The sequence below is a fragment of the Apteryx mantelli genome, chromosome Z (genome assembly GCF_036417845.1).
Source record: "Apteryx mantelli isolate bAptMan1 chromosome Z, bAptMan1.hap1, whole genome shotgun sequence".
In the NCBI taxonomy this organism is placed as follows: Eukaryota; Metazoa; Chordata; class Aves; order Apterygiformes; family Apterygidae; genus Apteryx; species Apteryx mantelli.
In genome coordinates, this window is record NC_090020.1 from 48,414,611 (window position 1) to 48,433,003 (window position 18,393).

Below are 18,393 nucleotides of genomic sequence, written 5' to 3' on the forward strand. Positions count from 1 at the left end.
CCCGGCCCGGCCCGGCGGGGTCTCTCGCCGGCCGCAGGCCTCGTCCCCGCCGAGCCGGCGGCCAGGCAGCGAGGGCCGGGCCGGGCGGCGCGGCGGCCCCGGGCGCCATTTCCCGCCGGGCGCCCCTTCCTGCCACCGCTGCCGCCGCGGCCCGCGAGGGGGCGGGCAAGCCGCGGCCGCGAGGGGGGGAGGGGCGGCGCGGCCCGGCGGAAGTGCGTGCGGAGTCAGGGCAGCGCGCCGCCTGCTGCGCCCGATCTCCCTCACGGTAACAGGGAGCCCGCCGGGTGCCCCCGCCGGTCCCCCCGCCGGGTGCGGGCTGCCCCCCGCCCGCGGCTCACGCCCGTGCGCCCCCGGACCGGGCCCACCGCCCCCTCGCGCCCTGGGCCCTGACTGTTGCACCGCCACGGCTTGCCCGCCCCCGCGGCCGCCCAAGGGGAGCGGAGGGGAGGCGGGCTGGGAGCGGGCGGCCGCGGGGGGACTCGGGCCGGAGGCGGGAGCGGGGCGGGGCGGGGCGGGGGCCGCCCCTCCCCCCGCGCCTGCGCCGGCCTCCCCCGCGGGCGGCTCTGGGCGGGCGGCCCGGGTAACGGCCGCGCTGACCCTTACAGGCTCCTGCCCCGTGGCGGCTGCAATATAGAAAACTGATCTACCCCGCCCCCCCCCCCCCAAAGTGTTCATATAGCGGAGAACGCATCACTGCTGAAAAAGGATTTTTTTTTTTTTTTAACGGAAACTAGGTTTTAAGCAGCAGGTTCTGTTGCTCTGCCCCTGGTACAGAGACTCGTGTCAGTCCTTGACGTGCTACAGGGATGTGCGCGCTGTAACGCGCATTTCAGCTGCCAGGACGTGGCAGTGGGAGAAGGACGCCGCTCACCGTAGGCGGCTTTTGTTAAAAACATTTAAGGAAATACACTGTAATGCAGATTTTTCACTGTTAAAATACTCGTTTTGTAGCGTGGGATTTTCTGTTGTTCAGAGGTTTTGCCTTGATTGTTTGTTTAATCTGAAATCCAAACATGCTTTTTACTTTGAACAAGCTTCATTTTCATTGTAAAATCTTTCTCTCCTTAAGTCATCTTTAAAATTGATTTTAATGATTGGAGTAAAATTTTAACCCATATTTGGAGATGTGTGGAACTGTATTTGGTTGGGAGTAACAATTTCATGCTAATTACAAGAATTTGACTGTTGTATCCATAGTTTTGGTGGCAGTGTTGGATTAGCTGCATAGCATTAAGCTTAATTTACTTTTTAAAATCCTTTTGCCAATGGTAAATTTGTTCTCAGATATTTCTGTTTTCTTTTTTAACTTAGTTGAGACAATGGCAGACTTTGAAAAGACCCTCAAGCAGGACATGATTTCTGAGCTGCATAATTTTGCTGCTGTGGGAGATACAGTCAGATTGAAAACATTGCTCAGTCATTCTCCATCGCTTCTCAATGCAACTGCAGAGAATGGCTGGACTGCCTTGATGTATGGTGCCAGAAATGGACATTTTGAGGTTGTGCAAATTCTTCTTGAAGAAGGGTAAGCTGTTTAGTGGATCCCTTTGAAGAACTCTGACCTGAATCCCTTTCTGCCTATTTAATCTTTATATCAGAAAAGTAAATTTACCCAATAAATAGAGGAAGAATTTCCAGGTTTAAAATTCAGAAAATTTTACTCTGATGGTTCATAACTAGATTTTGTAATTTTATCATGCTTTCCATGTTTGCTACTTAAAAGATATGAGCCTCTCTAAAATTACTGCTGTGATTTGCAAGGATATATTGTCACTCTTCTCAGAAACCAACAGAACAGGAAAAATTTCATATCCTGTTCCAACCATTGTAGTGAGTTTAAAGTTGATATATTTGATTGTTCCACTTAGTCTTTTTCTCTGAGCTTTAATTGTATCTATGTTATAGTGCAGACAATAACATGAAAATGAAAATATATTTGCTGACTTACTGGCCATTGAAGTAAGACATGACTGACATCCCTTTAATTGAGTAGTACTAAAGTTACTGGTTGCTGAATTTCATTTCTCTTATTTTTTGGACAATTCCCTTCTTCATTCCTCCCTGAACTGTTATGTTTTTTAATTCTGTCAGTATCACACCAAGCATTTTCATAGCTTGCCAGAGTTATATTATCATACTTGTTGTCTGTCTTGAAGTCAGCAGCTATAGTCCTAGTTTTTCAAAATCCCGAAGAAAAGCAAATGATACCTCAAAGCTCTGCTTGAGACCCCAAAGAAGATTCTTCTAAATCCTGAACAAAGTGAGGATCCAAATGTTTCAAGTGGAAAACATTTCAAAATGAAGCATGAGTCAGGTGTTCTGGTTCAGCTGAGCTCTACATTAATCAAGACCAATCTGTTCCTTTCTGCACCCCTAATTACAGAACCAAGCAAGATTAGTTCAGTATGTAACTGAGTATGAGTAAGCTCAAGTATGGCATTCCACAGGCTCTAGGGGTCATCCCACCCTTTTTCTTCTCCTAGCAAAATGATATACCCTCTACTGGGGCTCAGCATGGAGTGTCAGATGAACTGCTATTTTGGCCTGTAATCAGCACATTCTAGCAAGCAGAAAAATACCTACATGCCAGATTTTTTGGACTGAAATCTTGTGTTCACTGAAGAACCTTTCTCCTTGAGATTTTGGGGATTTTACCACTTTGCTTATTGTAAAAAAGAATTAATCTCCTTTTCTAAACGTCCTTTTCAGGACAGTTTTTATAGGCAATTTGAATACAGTTGCTGATGTGATTCTATGGCCTGTTTAGTCTAATTTTAGTCATACTTAATCATAATCATTTGGATTAATACATTGCTGGATGTATAAATGGGAATGTCAATAGAACTATGAAGGTGATGTTATATAACATTCCAGAGACTAATCCTGGATATCAATATTTTTATTCATCCATGTTTGAGAAAAGCTACAGGAAATGTTTGAAGACTGGAAAAAAGATCTTAGTGATCTAAATAATTGAAACCACTGTGGAGGACACTGAACAGCAATTTGATTGCAGCCTGCGCATACCTGAGTAGGCAGAAAGTAGAAGAAAAATCACAACAAAATTCAGTGACTGAAAGATAGGAAGTTAAACAGGAAATAAGGCAAGATTTTACAGTTAGGATAATTAATCTGAAAAGATAATTGGGCAACAATAGTTCCTTTAGCACCACAAACTTTTAAATTAAAACTTGAATGCTTTTGTAAAGTATACTCAAATTCTGTCAAAAACTATTGAGTTTAATATAAAATCTGAAGTCAAAACAGTCTTGCCTATATTAGTTACCTGTGTATCAACAACATGAACGTATTGGCCTCTTATGGTTTTAAAAACAGTGGGCTACTGAGGCTATTTTCTTTGTGCTGTGGCTTTTTTTCTGAGGTTTGGTAATTTTTATCCAAAAATTTTGATTTAATACAGCATTTTGGCATCTTGGCTTCCCGTGTTTTTAGCAAACTGGAACATTCACAGGGCATAAATTGATTTCTACATGGTAGGCTCAAACCTTTGCTCTCCTTAGGCTAGCAAATCAAAGGCTCAAGAAATTTAGGGATATTTTGACAGTAGACAATAACACCCAAAATTAGGATATCACTTCCAGAAAGTGGCATCACAAAATTAAACAGCTATGCTCTGTATTTGTTTAAAAAGTTACTGCCAAATTTTTGATTTTGCAGGTGTTTTGGTAATTGAGAGTGATCCCTATAGGGACCAGCTCGTGCCCCACAATTCTCAGAGTGCAACTTCTCCCACTAAGCACAGGCCATATCCTTAATTCTTATTTAACAGAAAATCTTGTCTTGTAAGTCTTTTGATACCACTTTGGGTACCTTCTAGAAAGTAATGCTTGTTAAACTGCTTTTTTTTTTTGTATCTTTTTTGTATCTTCTGGTTATTCAGGGGAGACTTGTAGCCTGGTTTTCACAGTTCCACTTGCTTATAAAGGATCTTGAGGGTTTTCTTTTTTTGTTTGTTTGTTTTTTGCATCACACAATGTCTGGGTTTTTTATTAATTCATTGCTGTTGTAGTAGAGCATGAATGTTGGTAAGTGATAGTTAATTCGGAGTGCAGTCTAAATACGAGATCCAGCATTAGCAAAAGGAAGTGAAGTATGACTGCTTTTTATTACTATAATGCTAAATAGTTAGCTTAAAAGGTGCCCCAATATAGACTGAATTTCTAAAAGATCCTGCACCTTAATAGTATCAGTATTGTGCCATAAGTAAAAATAATACAGCATTGGGACTCTTAAACAAAGTTACTCTGGTAACCACTGCTCTGTTCTGTTTCTGTAGGTGTGACAGGTCCATCGTTAATAAATCAAGGCAGACTGCTCTGGACATTGCTAAATTTTGGGGGTACAAGCACATAGCTAATTTGTTGGCTAATGTGAAGGGTGGGGAGAGACCTGTTTTTCTGCCAAATGAAGTGAAAGAGTATGAAAATTACTTTGGCATGACACTTCTGGACAGAAGGAGCGACAAAAGAACAGATTTTAACTGGCTAAGCAAAAAACAAATACATCCAACTACAGTATACATCCTTTTCTCCAATCTAAGTCCTTTAGTTACTTTGGGTGGAGGAATAGAGAGTTCCCAGCAACCAGAAGTCAAGCTTTGTAGGCTGTACCACAAGGATGTAAAGCAGTACCTGAACCAGACTGAAGAAGTCACCTTGATTTTTCTTGGAGTTGAACTTCAGTTCCACATGAACCTGCCAGCTGCTCACAATGGAAGAGTTCTGAAAGAAGACGAAGAGGATGGGTTAATTGCTTGGTTTGCTCTTAGCATAGATCCCACTTCTGCTCAGAAATTTAAACAGACTCATGAAGACTGTTATTTTCTTCATCCACCAGTGCCTGCACTACTGCAGTTGCCTGAAAAAGAAGCTGGTAAGGTGTATAAAATGCAATTTCAATCAGATGTCTCATCAGAAAGCTATGCTTTGAGATTTGCTGGTGCATAGTGCAAAGACAACTACTGCAGCAGAATTTTGCATTTTCAGTGGCATTAGAAAAACTTTAGTTTAAATTTAAATGTTTATCAGTGATTTTGTGAAGACATGCAGTTGCAAAGTACTAACATCTGCAATCACAAGTAACAAATTATAAAATACATTCATCATCATGGTTTTACAAATTATACTGTTTTAATATTAATGCATATGCATGTGTTCTAAAGCGACAAAAAAAAAATCCTCTGATTACTGAGTTTCAATACAGGAAATGAAGATAAGTCCTTAATAAGAATTTGTTGGATACTTACCTGAAAAGAAAAAAGTGTGAGCAATAGTAGCACCCAAAGCATTGCAACCCTGTTGCTTGGTGCTCTGCCAACAGAAAGGAGACAAAACCAGCCCTTAAGTATTACAATGTAGTGCAAGTATGGACACTAATGATATCTTGGCAATAACACACAGGAGTTTTGTATTGATTTCTGATTTGCTTGAAGGTTTTATAGAAACTTTAAGGAGAAATGAAATTTTGGGTTTCCCCACCTATCCTAACTGGCAGTTGCATGGTCTTTCCTGTAATTTAATGGCTCTATAAGACAAGTACTCTAGTACAGTATTAGATTTGTATATTGAAAATTAATTGTAAATACTGTAAAGTCAGGATTGCAAAAGTGAATGAATTCCAGTATACACACATTGCAGCAATTGCTGTTGCAACAATTTTGCTCTTACAGAAGGATAAACAGCAAGATAGTGACTTCCACCTCAAGTTTAAATGGAACAATGCGTTATTATGTCAAGATAGACGTAGTAGCTCTGAAATAATCATTCTAGCCACTAGAAGCAGTGTGATATACCCAGTGTGATCTATCCAGATGAAGTAATGGTAATGAGAAACAGGGTATGTAGGTCTGGAAATCCCATGAATTTTTTTCTGAGCAAATGAATTGGGCTGTGTCCATGTAGTACTTCATTATATTGCATGTGCTCGCCTACTAAAAAAAAAAAAAAAAAAAAAAAAAAATCCAAATAACCCACATTGCTCAACTTCTCTTATAGTAGATGACAGTTTAAGCCATGGCCTTGCTTTATTTTTTTATGTTGAATTTTAATATGTGCTTTATTCTATAATATTAAAAGCTTAAATAAATTAGTATTTGATTTTAGGTATATTCAATATATTCTTTTACAGGAGTAGTAGCCCAGGCTAGATCTGTTCTAGCATGGCACAGCCGCTACCAATTCTGCCCAACATGTGGGAGTGCAACCAAGATTGAAGAAGGGGGTTACAAGAAAACTTGCTTGAAAGAAGATTGTCCCAGTCTCCATGGTGTTCACAACACCTCATATCCAAGAGTCGGTGAGGATATTGTAAGATAAACTTGGTGAAAAGTATCTTATTTGTAACCACTTCCTTACTGTTATATACATTTAACTCAATTTCTTTTTAGTTATTTCAGCTATTTGCTTCTCTCCTAGGTCTTACATACTTGTCTCTCCACAGAGTGTGTGTGTCTCAGTGCTATTTAGGATGACGTAGTTCAGGCTTCTCTCTCTTTTGGCATAGCCTGTGGCAAAAAATATTGTGACAATATCAGTCTTTATTGCAATGCAATAACGCTGCTTAGATGTGGTTATATAAATATAAATATCTCATAAATGAGATATTCACAATACAAAGGGTCATATTTTATTCTTTTTTCTTCATATTGTTGTCTCACCTACTGCAAGCCTTCTGGGCTTGAAATAGCCTTTTTGGCACTGTATCAAATTTCTGATACAATGGTCATTTTCCTGAAGTGCTGCTTTGACTGCATTAACCACCTCCACTGGCTGTCACTTTTGTCAGTCACTAACTACATGGCTTAATTCTATCCAGAATACATGCTTGTATATGTTCTTCTATAGCTCCTTTCGTTAATGTGTTGCCAAAGAGGTTATTACAATTTCTGTGCTATTAGTGGGGAAACAAGGAAGGAAAAAACTTACCTGCCTGCATCATTTGGTGACCATCTGCTCACCTTTCCTTCCCCTATCCTGGCCTCTCTTTTCTTCTGCAGTTGTAACTCTGGGTGTTGTATGTGTTTATTTCTGGACTTTGCTTTGTGTTATGTCTTGTCAATGCACCTTTTTATTAATCAAAAAAAATTGTGCCATTTTCTTCTCTCTCATGGACTATAGTGAAGCTTGGTAAAATGACTAGTAGCTATTTCTTTACAGTCTCTAGCATAACAAAGTTAGAAAAGGAATGGGTTTATATAGGAAAGACTGCTGAACCAGTAATTTTTACTGATCCTCTTAAAGAAAAGTATACAGGCAGCAACACCTGAAGTTGTACACTGTGCATGTGGCAGACACCTTTGAATAGGGCACTAATCTTTGAAAGTGTTGCTTATATTGATTGCTGAGTCAAACCTTCTTAGAGAGAGAACCTGACCTTTTGGGCAAAAAAAGAAGACAGACGATAGCAAGAGAAAAAATGTATAAAGGCAGAGGTTGAAAAAAATTAAACACAAAACACTGGAATACTTAATCATCTGATGAAAATAAAAAGGGAAGAGGAGGGTGGATGAACATTATGCAGAGATGAATAGCAAAAACCATGATACCAATAGAAGAAAATATTAAGGGAGTAAGAAAAAGAAATATAAAAAGGCCAGAAATGAAAAAGCAGATAGAAATGCAACATCAAATGAGAGATTGAATGGAAATAGTCAAAAAAGGCAAAAGTGGAAAGTTTAGTCAGTATTTACATTTTAACAAGAGTGTCTAGCTTTTCAATGTGCATTTCAGTCAAAAGTACATCCTATGGCTGCATATGCGTGGAAGAGGTCATAGTAAATTGTGCTTGCTGCTGAAATTGTTGCTCTCTGCTGGATGTATAACTAGGTTAGTATTGTTGGTACTCTCATCAGGTTGTATGCTTCAGTTGCAGGTAATTTATGCCCTGAATTTCAAGCCTTGGCTAGTAAAGTGCTTCTACTAAGCATGTATGTTGCAAAAATAAATGAATAGGTATCTTGCAGGAAAAAAACAACGGCTAAATAAAATAACAGCTTGCATTGGGGCACCTATACAATTTTGATTTCAAGCACTTAAAGGTATCTTATTTGTGTCTACACACATTAATATTGAATTGGCTGAAGTTTATTGCTGTTTTTAAGTCCCCAAAAAGCTGAAATATATTTCTTTCATGTGCCTTACAGATCCTGTTGTGATAATGCAAGTCATCCATCCAGATGGGAACCACTGCCTTTTAGGTAGGCAGAAAAGATTCCCTCCTGGAATGTTTACCTGTCTTGCTGGATTTGTAGAACCTGGTGAGTAATTTCATTTTGCTTTATCAAAGGATTTTTCTTGCATGCAAGTATTGTACACTGAAAATAATTTAGAAATTTGTTCTATGTTTTGTCAAATGGATGTTTTGGCTTCCTGTTAGATAAGTTATTATAATAAATATACCTGTACTAACCTCCGCAGCACTTTATTTTTAAAAAAGCACAAGTCAACTTGAATATATATAATTTTAAAATAGTTTTTGTATGCGCTCTCAAATCATATAATTAAATTGAAAAACTATATAAAAACATAAGTAAGAACCTTTCTTTAATGATATTTAGCAAGGGGTTTTAGTATAGAAAAAAATAAGAGTTAAACTGAATGATTCATACTTAAGCATGTGCTGAAGTGTTTAAAGCATGACCTATTATATGGAAGAGCAGCAGAAATATTACCATTTCAGAAAAAGAAGTAAAGGGACATTTTCCTAGCTGTGTTCAGCAATAATAGTTTCAATTAGTTAAAATTATTAGTAGGTGCAGAATGCTTTGTAAAACATTCTTGTATCTTTAAATACATCTTACTCACCAGCTAGAGTATAAGGTGTTACTATATTCTGTAATCGTGTAAAATGAATTATGGTGCCTGCATGAATAAGCTGATTCAGATATCATTTGGAAGAACTCAGGAGGTTTATTTCTTCACTCCTTTCTTTCACCCCCTCCCTGCAACTTACTACTCTCTGATACTCAATTCAATTACATAATACTGAAATTTAAGAGTAACTTATCTTCTGATCAGCTGATCCTAGCTGAGCTAAGACTCAGCTAAGTTGAGCAAACTCTTAGGAGTTCTCTTGTTAGCTAAAATACTCTTTGGTTTATCAATTAATTAAAAAACCCGAAGAAAATATCCACAAATATTGACATTTATGCAGAAGTTAGTTTTCTAATTGGATGAAAAGAGTTTGCTATATTAGTGGCTAGTTCTTTCATGGGACAAAATGAAATACATGGAAACGTCACTGTATGTTGTAATCTGTATAAAAGCTTTTGGTTCTTGCAGATCCTGTTTGAACTGCTTAAAAGAATTTTTAAAATATCTTCAAATAAAGCACTGTACTGATGTGTGGATTGTTTACTTTAATGAACCCTGCATTAATCAGTGGTTACAACAGAGTACACACATAGATACGTAAGCCTATGACCATCATCACTGCACATATACATCTATACAGATGTCCATGCAAATGGACATAAAGCTTTCCATTGAAGTTTTAAGTTTGGAAAATTGTGTGCATGTGTTGAGACAATAAAGAATGAGTCTGTGTGATGGTGTGCTCCTTCCCCCCCTCTCACTCCCCCAACCTGACCTCTCCGTAAGTCTGGCACAGTGCAGAAATGTGTGCAAGTCTGCTGTAGTATCTGTTTTCTTACTGTTGTCATTTTACATACTTGATTTTCAAGTTGTATTACATGCCATTATAGTCATACTGAAAATCTAAAACTTAACAGAATGCTATTTTATAAATGAACAGATTGGTATTTCAAAATTCATTTAAAGAACAGTGCATTCCCTACCCAATTTTTATAGTTTAATAATAGCTTGCACATACAGTAAACTATCAATTCAGGAAATTAACATTATGGTGGAGAAGTTATAGTACTTTATTTTCAAAGTTCCATTTTAAAAATACTGCTCTGGTGGCTACTTTGACTTTAGTAGTCTTCTGTAGCCCATGCTTAAGGTCTGTGCCCTGATCTGTGAACTAGATTTCAGGGCAGTTCCTGAGATCAGTTCAGGCAGTTCAAGACAGTTTCAAATCTTTTGAGTCAGTTCAAAGTACAGGATGTAATCCTTGCTTGGAGTATTTTCATCAGCCTCTTGTTCTTTGCCCTTTTTGATTAGGCGAAACAATAGAAGATGCTGTTCGAAGAGAAGTAGAAGAGGAGGCTGGAGTCAAAGTTGGCCATGTTCAGTATGTCTGTTGTCAGCCATGGCCAATGCCCTCCTCCCTAATGATTGGTTGCTTAGCTGTTGCGGTGTCTACAGAAATTAAAGTTGACAAGAAAGAAATAGAGGATGCCCGCTGGTTCACTAGAGAACAGGTTAAGTTCAATTTAATTTCCTTCTTCTATTGATTGGTCTGTGACTGTATCAGTTCTGGCATACAATAGATATTCACTTTTTTCAGCAAGTTGAATAAGCATGTATATTCTTCATTTTATCATACTGTAATTGCATTATATTGCAATTGCAAATTGCAACCAGAGAAAGGCGGATATTCGTAAGGGAGCGTGGTAACTACTAGGTCAGTTTCAAGCCCATTTCATGACATTTTTACCATGTTAGCTGTTCACTGTTTCCTTTCAGGAGGTCTGTAAGTTACAATTATTTTAGCCCACTTAACTTCACAAGCCTGTTCTTTGTTTGCATTTAGGTGAAAGAAGTATTTAATGGCATTCATCATTTGAGTTCTCCAAACAAGCATGCTATCAGATTTCTTGGGGTGGGGCAGGGGAGGTTTAGGTTAAAACTCTGGGAATTCAGTTGTTTTAACATCTTTTTTCCATGCAGTAGTCGTTTAATGCTCTAGTAATTAAATACTGTTCATGGTGCGTTAATATGGAATTCTAAACTTAGCTTTTTTGAATATTTAAAATATAGTCAAACAAAAGAGGGGGAAAAAAAGACTGGCATAGAAAGCAGTATAAGTTTACAAGAGGAAAAAGGAAAGATTGCTTACACAACATAATCTATGCAGGTTGTCGTCACAAGCTACTGAGGAGCTAAACTTCTTAACACTATACTTCTGCCTAGCTGTTGCAAGTGTTGTGACTCAATAAGTCATCTTGAAGGCAAAATTAGTCACCTACAATCTCAGTGTATTCCTGAGAACACTTACTATTTTAAATGAGTATCAGTTCTGAATGCAGCTAGTCATCAGCAGATTGGTATAGAGATGGGAATAAATGTGCTTCAAAAATACACTTATCTAAAAGCGTACTCCCATGTTGCTTGCTACTGCTTCAGGAAACCAGCAAACATAATTCCTCCAAGACCAAAAAGTTGCATGTAAAAAATAATGTAAAAAGCAGTGTAGAGCACCATCTGGTGGTCCTTACCATAATAAAGGCTTTACAAAATCCTTAAATATTATATAGACAGTCAGTGTCGAAAGTTGTACTAGAAAGAAAGTATGCTTTGAGGCACATTTAAACTCAGATGTCAGCATTTATAACATCCCTTCTGTATGTTTTTTTGCATCTCTCTTGGAGAACCTGGTAGTAGCTCTGTCATAGTTACAGTAACAGTAGACTGGTTATCATAGTATGATAATTCCTGTATTCATAAAATCTTAGATTCTGTATGATTTATAATACTAACTTCTAAAGAAAAAAAAATCTGTATTTATTGCAGGTCGTGGACGTTATCATTAAAGGAAATCAGCGTTCTTTCTTTGTGCCGCCAAGTCGAGCTATTGCACACCAGTTGATAAAACACTGGATTGGAATGAATGCTAATCTTTAAATCAAATAATTGATTTCTTTAAGTTAAATTATTTCTTCTAGTGAATGCTAATGTTAGAAATAAATTAGAAAGACCTGTTTATCTAGTAAACATATGACCACATATATTTTTGAGCCTGCCTTTTGGCTCCAGAGCTAAACAATGCAAATTTGGGGGGGGAGGGGTGTTCGGACCTAAGTTATAACTGGATAATAAGCCAGTTACTATCCCAAGCAAGCAAGCAACAAACGGACAACATTGATATCCTATTGTGCACAGGCTGCTTTTTGATTTTAGGGTCAAATTATTATGCATTTCATTATCATGCTCTTTATTTCACTTAGCTATTCTGAACTTAATGTTTGATTTGGCCTGATGTCTCAAACAGCCCCCACTTGAAAGAGGGTTTTTTTTATTATTATTAAATTTAATTTTTTTTAATTCTCCCTGGCACAGGTAACACCAAACAGCATTTAATGCTGAAAGTCCTATCAGCGGTGGTTATTTTTAAACAAATAGCAAAGTTAAATGCTGAACAGGTAGTACTTTTTATCTGTTCCATGAATAACATTGTAAGGAGAGGATTTCCTCCACCAGTCTGACTTGGCCTCCACTTACCCAATTATATGTTGTCCTGAATTATTTTAAAGGCTTAACACAGTGTTTTGCTTATAAAAAAGGGTATTGGAGAATCATTCCGAAAAGCCTAGATACTGACTATTTATATAAAATGATAATGTACTTACTTACCTTAGGCAATGAGTTATTTCATTCTCTGATCATTAGAAATGGAACTGTAGAGTAGTAAAGAAGAAAAGTAGATTCTTTAAACAGCACATAAAATAATATCTCAAAATATGTACAAAGTTATTTTATAAAAATTGAGATATTAAGATTGTTACTGTTATTAAGAATTTACAGTTGAAAGACAGAAATATATCAATCCCAACTGTGAGACAGAGAGCAACATAGTATTAAAAATATTTACTTATGTATATTTAATGCTGTATTTCAAATTTGTGCCTTAATTTATTGTCTTACTGAAAAGAATGGAAACTATATTTATTCAAAATAGATGGTTACAAAAGTGTACTGTTGTTATTATTACTGTCATGATAAGATTTAGTAGTCTGTGATTGTGCAGTCATTGCAGTGGTATAAAAAGAAATGCAAATGACTAGGAGGAAATACAATATTAGTCATAAAAATTAACTTACCATATGGTGTTTTTTTATTCAGAGTATTTTGAATCTTTTTTAATCAATGAAAGATGTGATTTTTTTAATTTAATTCTGCAAAATCTGGAATCAGAACAGATGTTATTACAAATCCAAATAGTTAATTTTTTCCATCCAGTGTTCATACTACTGCAGCATCGTGTTTTTGAGGCAGTGGTATCAAACTTGAATTCAGCAGGCACTTCTGGCAGACTTGAAACAATTGACAGATCATTAGGTTGTTTCATCCTTTCCCTTGTTTCTGCTGCACCTACAAATTAAGAAGATTGGGGAATCTGTTGACCCATCTGGAAAAGAAAAGGAAGCAATACACTTCTTCCCTTAAAAATTTCTTCTACCAAGCAGAAGAGGAAATAGGAAAAGCTTTCATAGACCACAGCTAACAAGCAAGACCAGATACGGTCAGTGGAATTGAACTGATCTTAAAAAAAATAAAAGGGGGGGGGGAAGGAAGTCTAACTGCAGGTTGTTCATACAAGTAGAGGAGAACAGTGGACAGCATGTAACGGGAGTGGAAACTACGTAATGGAAGAAACTTAACTGGGATTACAGTGATGACCAAGCATTAAGAGAAATGAACAAGGAGGAAATGATGAGCAGATGGAAGAGGGAGGATAAAGCAAAGAGCAAATATAGACAGTGTAAGGACAAATCATTTATCACATTGAGGTAACTAAAAATATATGTATGTCCCATTCTACTATTAGTTTTTTATGTAGGAAATTATGGTGAGTTACTATAGAGATAGGTTTATAACTGTGAAACTCATAAGAGTGTCCACAACCCAATATTGATAATAAGATTCACTTTTTTTATCATTTTTAATCTACATAAACATATATCTAATTACAATGCTAATAAGAAATAATTTGAAAATACCATTTTACAGCATGAAAGCAACAGAAAAAGGATATGTTGAAAAAGAAAACGTTTTAATAATCTCTGAGTTTGAAAGTAATATTTTAATGAACTTTCAATTCTAATAACTTCTGGTATTATTTATAACGATTTTTAATATATCTACATTTAGAAATGCTAAATCAAGTGTCCTTTTAAAACTCAACTATATGTATATACCCATCCTTTCTTTCCTTCCCAACAGATGAACCATTCAGGAAAAGATGACAAACATTTCTTCTTTAAGAAGAACTAATTTGGTCATTTTATTCTCTTAAAGTGAAACTTTTATTGGCTCTTCATTATCTTAATTGGACTTGTAGGTAGTAGGATAGCGTTTTAGTTTGAAAATATCTGTTCTTCAGCATAGAAGTTTTCTGAATGATAGTTATTATTTGCTGATTACACATGAAAATCTAACTGAAGAGCCAAATGCTGTAGATATTTAATAACTAGAGCAATTTAGAAAAGTGCCAAGTTAAATTTAGCAAGGAAATTAAACAGAAAGAGTGTAATGAATCAAACTGGAATATGGTCAGGACAACACCTCCATTAGATTTGAGTTGTATGCCTCATCCAAAAGACTGCACCTGTGCAAGCAGACTACTTCTTGCTATTAAGCTAATGCACTGCATAAAGATACCATCCCTTGAACCACTAAAAATAGAGGGGTTTTGTTCATGCGATATAAGAATGTTGTCTATCTTCTCCCTTGTTTCTACTATGGTACCAGAGCAAAGAGAGTACTGTTACCACATGTAGATATACAAGGAAGAAAATTTTGAAAATGCCTTTTTTCCCAGTCTGCCTTTACACTAACAGTTATTAACTTTTATTCAGTATATAATTTGTAAACTTTATGTATTTTATCTGTTTTTGAAATTGTAAGATAGGAATTTACAGATAATATAAATAATAATATAATACAGTGGACAAAACAAGGTTGTAAACATGCAAAAAAATTCATATTGCTGACCAAACTGTAAGTTCATGTTAAAATACTGGCATGAGATTTTTACAAAATTTTCATAGGTCCTGAAATATTTCCTATAAGCATATTTCTTGTATCCTATTTTTCATATTGCATATGTGTAAATATATGAAAAATAAAACCATTCCAATGTGGGTAGTGTAGCATGAACATTATAGTTGTGTTTTGTGTAGGAATATTGCTAAATTGGTAAAGAGTGTCTTAAACCCTACAACATGTGAAGGAAAAAAGAGTGGATGTCAGTAGACCGATTAAGGTAGACCAGTCATGATGCTTCATGGAATTAAATATACTAATCAGATTCTGAGCTTAAGGGACGGAAATAGAAAAAGAAGTAGAGCAAGACTGTGAATAGTGTTGCTCCCTCTTTTATCTTTATTTTTCACGTACACAATTTTATTAACTTAGACTTTGCAGACAAACTGACATTTTGTAAAGCATTTGCCCAGGTAAGTTGAGTTAATCATTATTTTTCTCATTTGCTTTAGCTGTTAAGAGTTAAATAACCAGTAGTTCTTTTTTGCTTCAGCAATTGGAAGGATATGTATATACAGCACATTGTTCCTGACTGGGGTTGACAGTGCGGAAGTGGATAAGTGCAAAGGAAAAAAAAAATTTGAACGTGTTATCCTATTAAGCCATAGCAAGGCAGCCAGCCCATCCTTCATTAGCTTAGAAAACCAAACTATTCACAGACAGTCCATAATAGCAAATGAGTATCTGAGAAAAATGAATCTTGGCTCATAGTAAGTATAAATATCTTTTTATTTTAAATAGCACCCCTAAGTTGGGTAGTATTTTATAGATACTTAATTGCTGTAAGTCATCGTAACTTTTATAAAATACAGAATTTCTGTAGATGCAATTCAAATAATTCAAATTATACTTGAGTATATAGTTGAGGTTTTTGAATAAATATGAATAATGGTTTCCTAAATAGAAGGGATTTTTAAGGTGGACTTTTCGTTCCTAAAACTGTATCTGTCATCTTATTTACGAACGGGTAGGGACTTAAAATGTAGTAATATATATTTTAAGAACTGAGAGCCTAGCTAAACAAACTTCAATTTGTTATTTGTATTGTCTTTATCTGCAAAGACTATTTCAGATGTGGAAGGTGAGGAATGCTATGGTAAGACTACAGGGATAGGATATATTAGTAAAGAAGGAATTTTATGTACTGTTGAGTAGAGAAGCTTAAAACTCAGTTTGCAGCACTTAAGTTTGGATAGCGGGGAGGTCCTCATCCTGCATACTAAACTACTCCGAGAAAAGTAGTTTTCCTGTTCCTCTTTAAGGAGGGAAACATTCTACCACTGGATCTGCTGGATCTCTCCCTCCCAGTTTAGTGAGGAAACATAAACATTTTCTTCAACACACTGAACTAAAAACATGCCTATGAAATATTAAACACTCTCTTTTTTGTTATCCTTTGCCCAAATAACTCCTATTCTATGCAACATAAATTCCTTTCCTCCAGAAAGTGACCTTGGACACTGCATAGTCAGAAAATAAGGTAGGATATATTCTAAGTTTCCCCATTATAGAGAATGGAAATCAAACCCTAGAAGCTAGGATCAGTTTTTTTTCTTATTGCACTTCATATGAAATGAAAGATTTTTCTCCATCATAATTTATATTCTGTAGTCACACAGATGCTCTCAAAATAACTAGCTAACTCATTTCCAAAGAAAATTAATTGTGATAATATACAACTATTGCACAGGTTTCTCTTGATAAGCTGAGTTTCAAGTGAAATAAAAGAGAGGTTTAGGATTTACGTTATTCTTATTATGGTGGGATTAACAATTCTGAAATTCCAAAAATGACCATAGGTTGGCTTGACAATGGATTGTAGTACTTTGTTGGTAGCACTATCTTTTACCATAGAATTTATATTTCCTATTATTGGAAACAGCAGTGTGTTACAGTGAGATTTCTACTCATTTCATGTCCATTTGCCACATCACATCTGAAGTGCATTTCACCTACCTGTTCTTGTGGTCCATGCTGACAAAGCATGATTTATGTGCCAAAACAAAAACAAATTAAAAGTGACTGAGTGCAAGATACAATGCCAATATGACAAACTCACTGACAAGAAAAGGGCTGATCCAGCTCCTGTTCAAATAGGCTGTTTTTCCTTTGGCCTCAAAACAGGAATAGGAACGGTCCAACAGTTGAGACATCCGTGGCAATTCAGGAGGAAAATTTTAGTAAGGACAAAATGATTTTATCCAATATAACAGAGATACAATGCACAATAAACTAAGCTGTCTAGGCCAGTTGTAAAAAGTTTATTTTATACACACATAATAAATACATGAACATCCATTGTATTGAACTGATACCACTGAAAAATGTGATCAGTAACTTGAAGTATTCATTATACAGAATTCATGTTAAAGTCATCAGGTGGTTTGTTTATGGGTCATTTACAGCACAGAGGCCCCTTGTTTCTCCTTTTCTTTGGCATATAGGAAACAGTGCATATTTTTAAATGAGGGTAGAAATGAACTACTTTGATGCAGAAATGAAACATCTTCCAAATATGAAATGAATGTCTAGCCTTAATAATATAATATTTATTCTTGTTATGGACAGGGACTCAGAATAATTAAACAGAAAGCAAGATTAGCTTAGTAAGTAGGCAGGAGCTTTAATTTAGCTTTATAAGAAAATGAATTTTACAAATGGTTTTGGCAGAAGTTAAGAATTGAAACCTGGACCTATACCTTGTTTTCTTTGCCTAGAAAAGCAGAAATACACATGCATGTACAAACCCATGAAAGCTGAACTATAATTTTTGTATGCATTTGTTGGCATTGGCATTCTCAGTAAAAATAATCTTGAAAACAGTTGACTGACTAGCTACCTTATTAGCCTTTTTAAAAACTAAAGCAAAGCGCAATCTGTGTGTAGGGAGATCTTTTAAATGTAATAGCCAGAATGGTATACCAGCTATTCCTCTAAAAAAGTCAGTCAAAACCTATTTCACACTATTTGTCTAGTGTCATTTGTTGCTTACATAAGAGTCCAAAATAATGCAAAAATCTTAATTCCATGGAGTTTGAATTTCCTGAATGTGCTCCTTTATACCACAAGTGATGTTCTTAGTTGCTTAGACAATAATCTTTCCTGAGAATCAGAAATGTAGTAGAAATACTATTGACTGGTGTTTGCTCATCTTTAGATGAGCTGAAAAAGCAAGATCTTGATTCAATGTGGTTATTAAAAATTCTGCAGCACATTTCATGAAATAAAATGGTTAATTACTGGAACTTAGTACAGTACCAGTTGCTGAGTAATTTCACTTATCCACGCTTTTCTAAGTATTTAATTTGGATGTACTATTCTCATATCTAATTGGGTACTGTCAGATAACTACTAAGTTCCCATCTGAATGGAAGTTGATTCTTTGCAGCCACATAATTCATGTATTAATTTTGTGAAATGCTTTAGGGTCCTGTTATTCCTCCATATATATATATGAAGTGGCTGCCTGCTTCTTTTTTTCTATTCT

At 36.3% G+C, this 18,393-nt stretch overlaps 1 protein-coding gene and 1 long non-coding RNA gene across 3 annotated transcripts; one reads left to right on the plus strand and one right to left on the minus strand.

Annotated features, from left to right (window-relative positions):
• Positions 1-210: 210 nt before the first annotated feature.
• On the plus strand, positions 211-12,143 carry NUDT12 (nudix hydrolase 12). Of its 2 annotated transcripts, XM_067315474.1 has the most exons (8): positions 230-265; positions 735-872; positions 1,312-1,525; positions 4,298-4,893; positions 6,148-6,315; positions 8,162-8,275; positions 10,143-10,342; positions 11,655-12,143. In XM_067315474.1, the coding sequence occupies exons 3-8, from the start codon at positions 1,320-1,322 to the stop codon at positions 11,763-11,765; spliced, it is 1,395 nt and encodes a 464-aa protein (XP_067171575.1). In that variant the 5' UTR covers positions 230-265; positions 735-872; positions 1,312-1,319; the 3' UTR covers positions 11,766-12,143. The 2 variants fall into 2 exon arrangements, with proteins under 2 accessions (XP_067171574.1, XP_067171575.1); XM_067315473.1 differs by lacking the exon at positions 735-872 and having other exon boundaries at positions 211-265.
• On the minus strand, positions 4,671-12,950 carry LOC136995289 (uncharacterized). The gene is made up of 4 exons (XR_010886850.1): positions 12,495-12,950; positions 6,446-6,523; positions 5,267-5,330; positions 4,671-4,742 (listed from the first exon to the last, which is right to left on the minus strand). It is a non-coding gene; the product is annotated as an uncharacterized lncRNA (long non-coding RNA).
• Between the last annotated feature and the right edge of the window lie 5,443 nt (positions 12,951-18,393).

What these genes read in the sequence shown, in the direction of transcription:
- NUDT12 (XM_067315473.1), top strand. Translation starts at nt 1,320, where the DNA reads ATGGCAGACTTTGAAAAGACCCTCAAGCAGGACATGATTTCTGAGCTG. An exon ending in CACCTCATATCCAAGAGTCG is followed by an intron (nt 6,316 to 8,161) that starts GTGAGGATATTG and finishes TGTGCCTTACAG; the next exon opens with ATCCTGTTGTGATAATGCAA. An exon ending in TGCTGGATTTGTAGAACCTG is followed by an intron (nt 8,276 to 10,142) that starts GTGAGTAATTTC and finishes CTTTTTGATTAG; the next exon opens with GCGAAACAATAGAAGATGCT.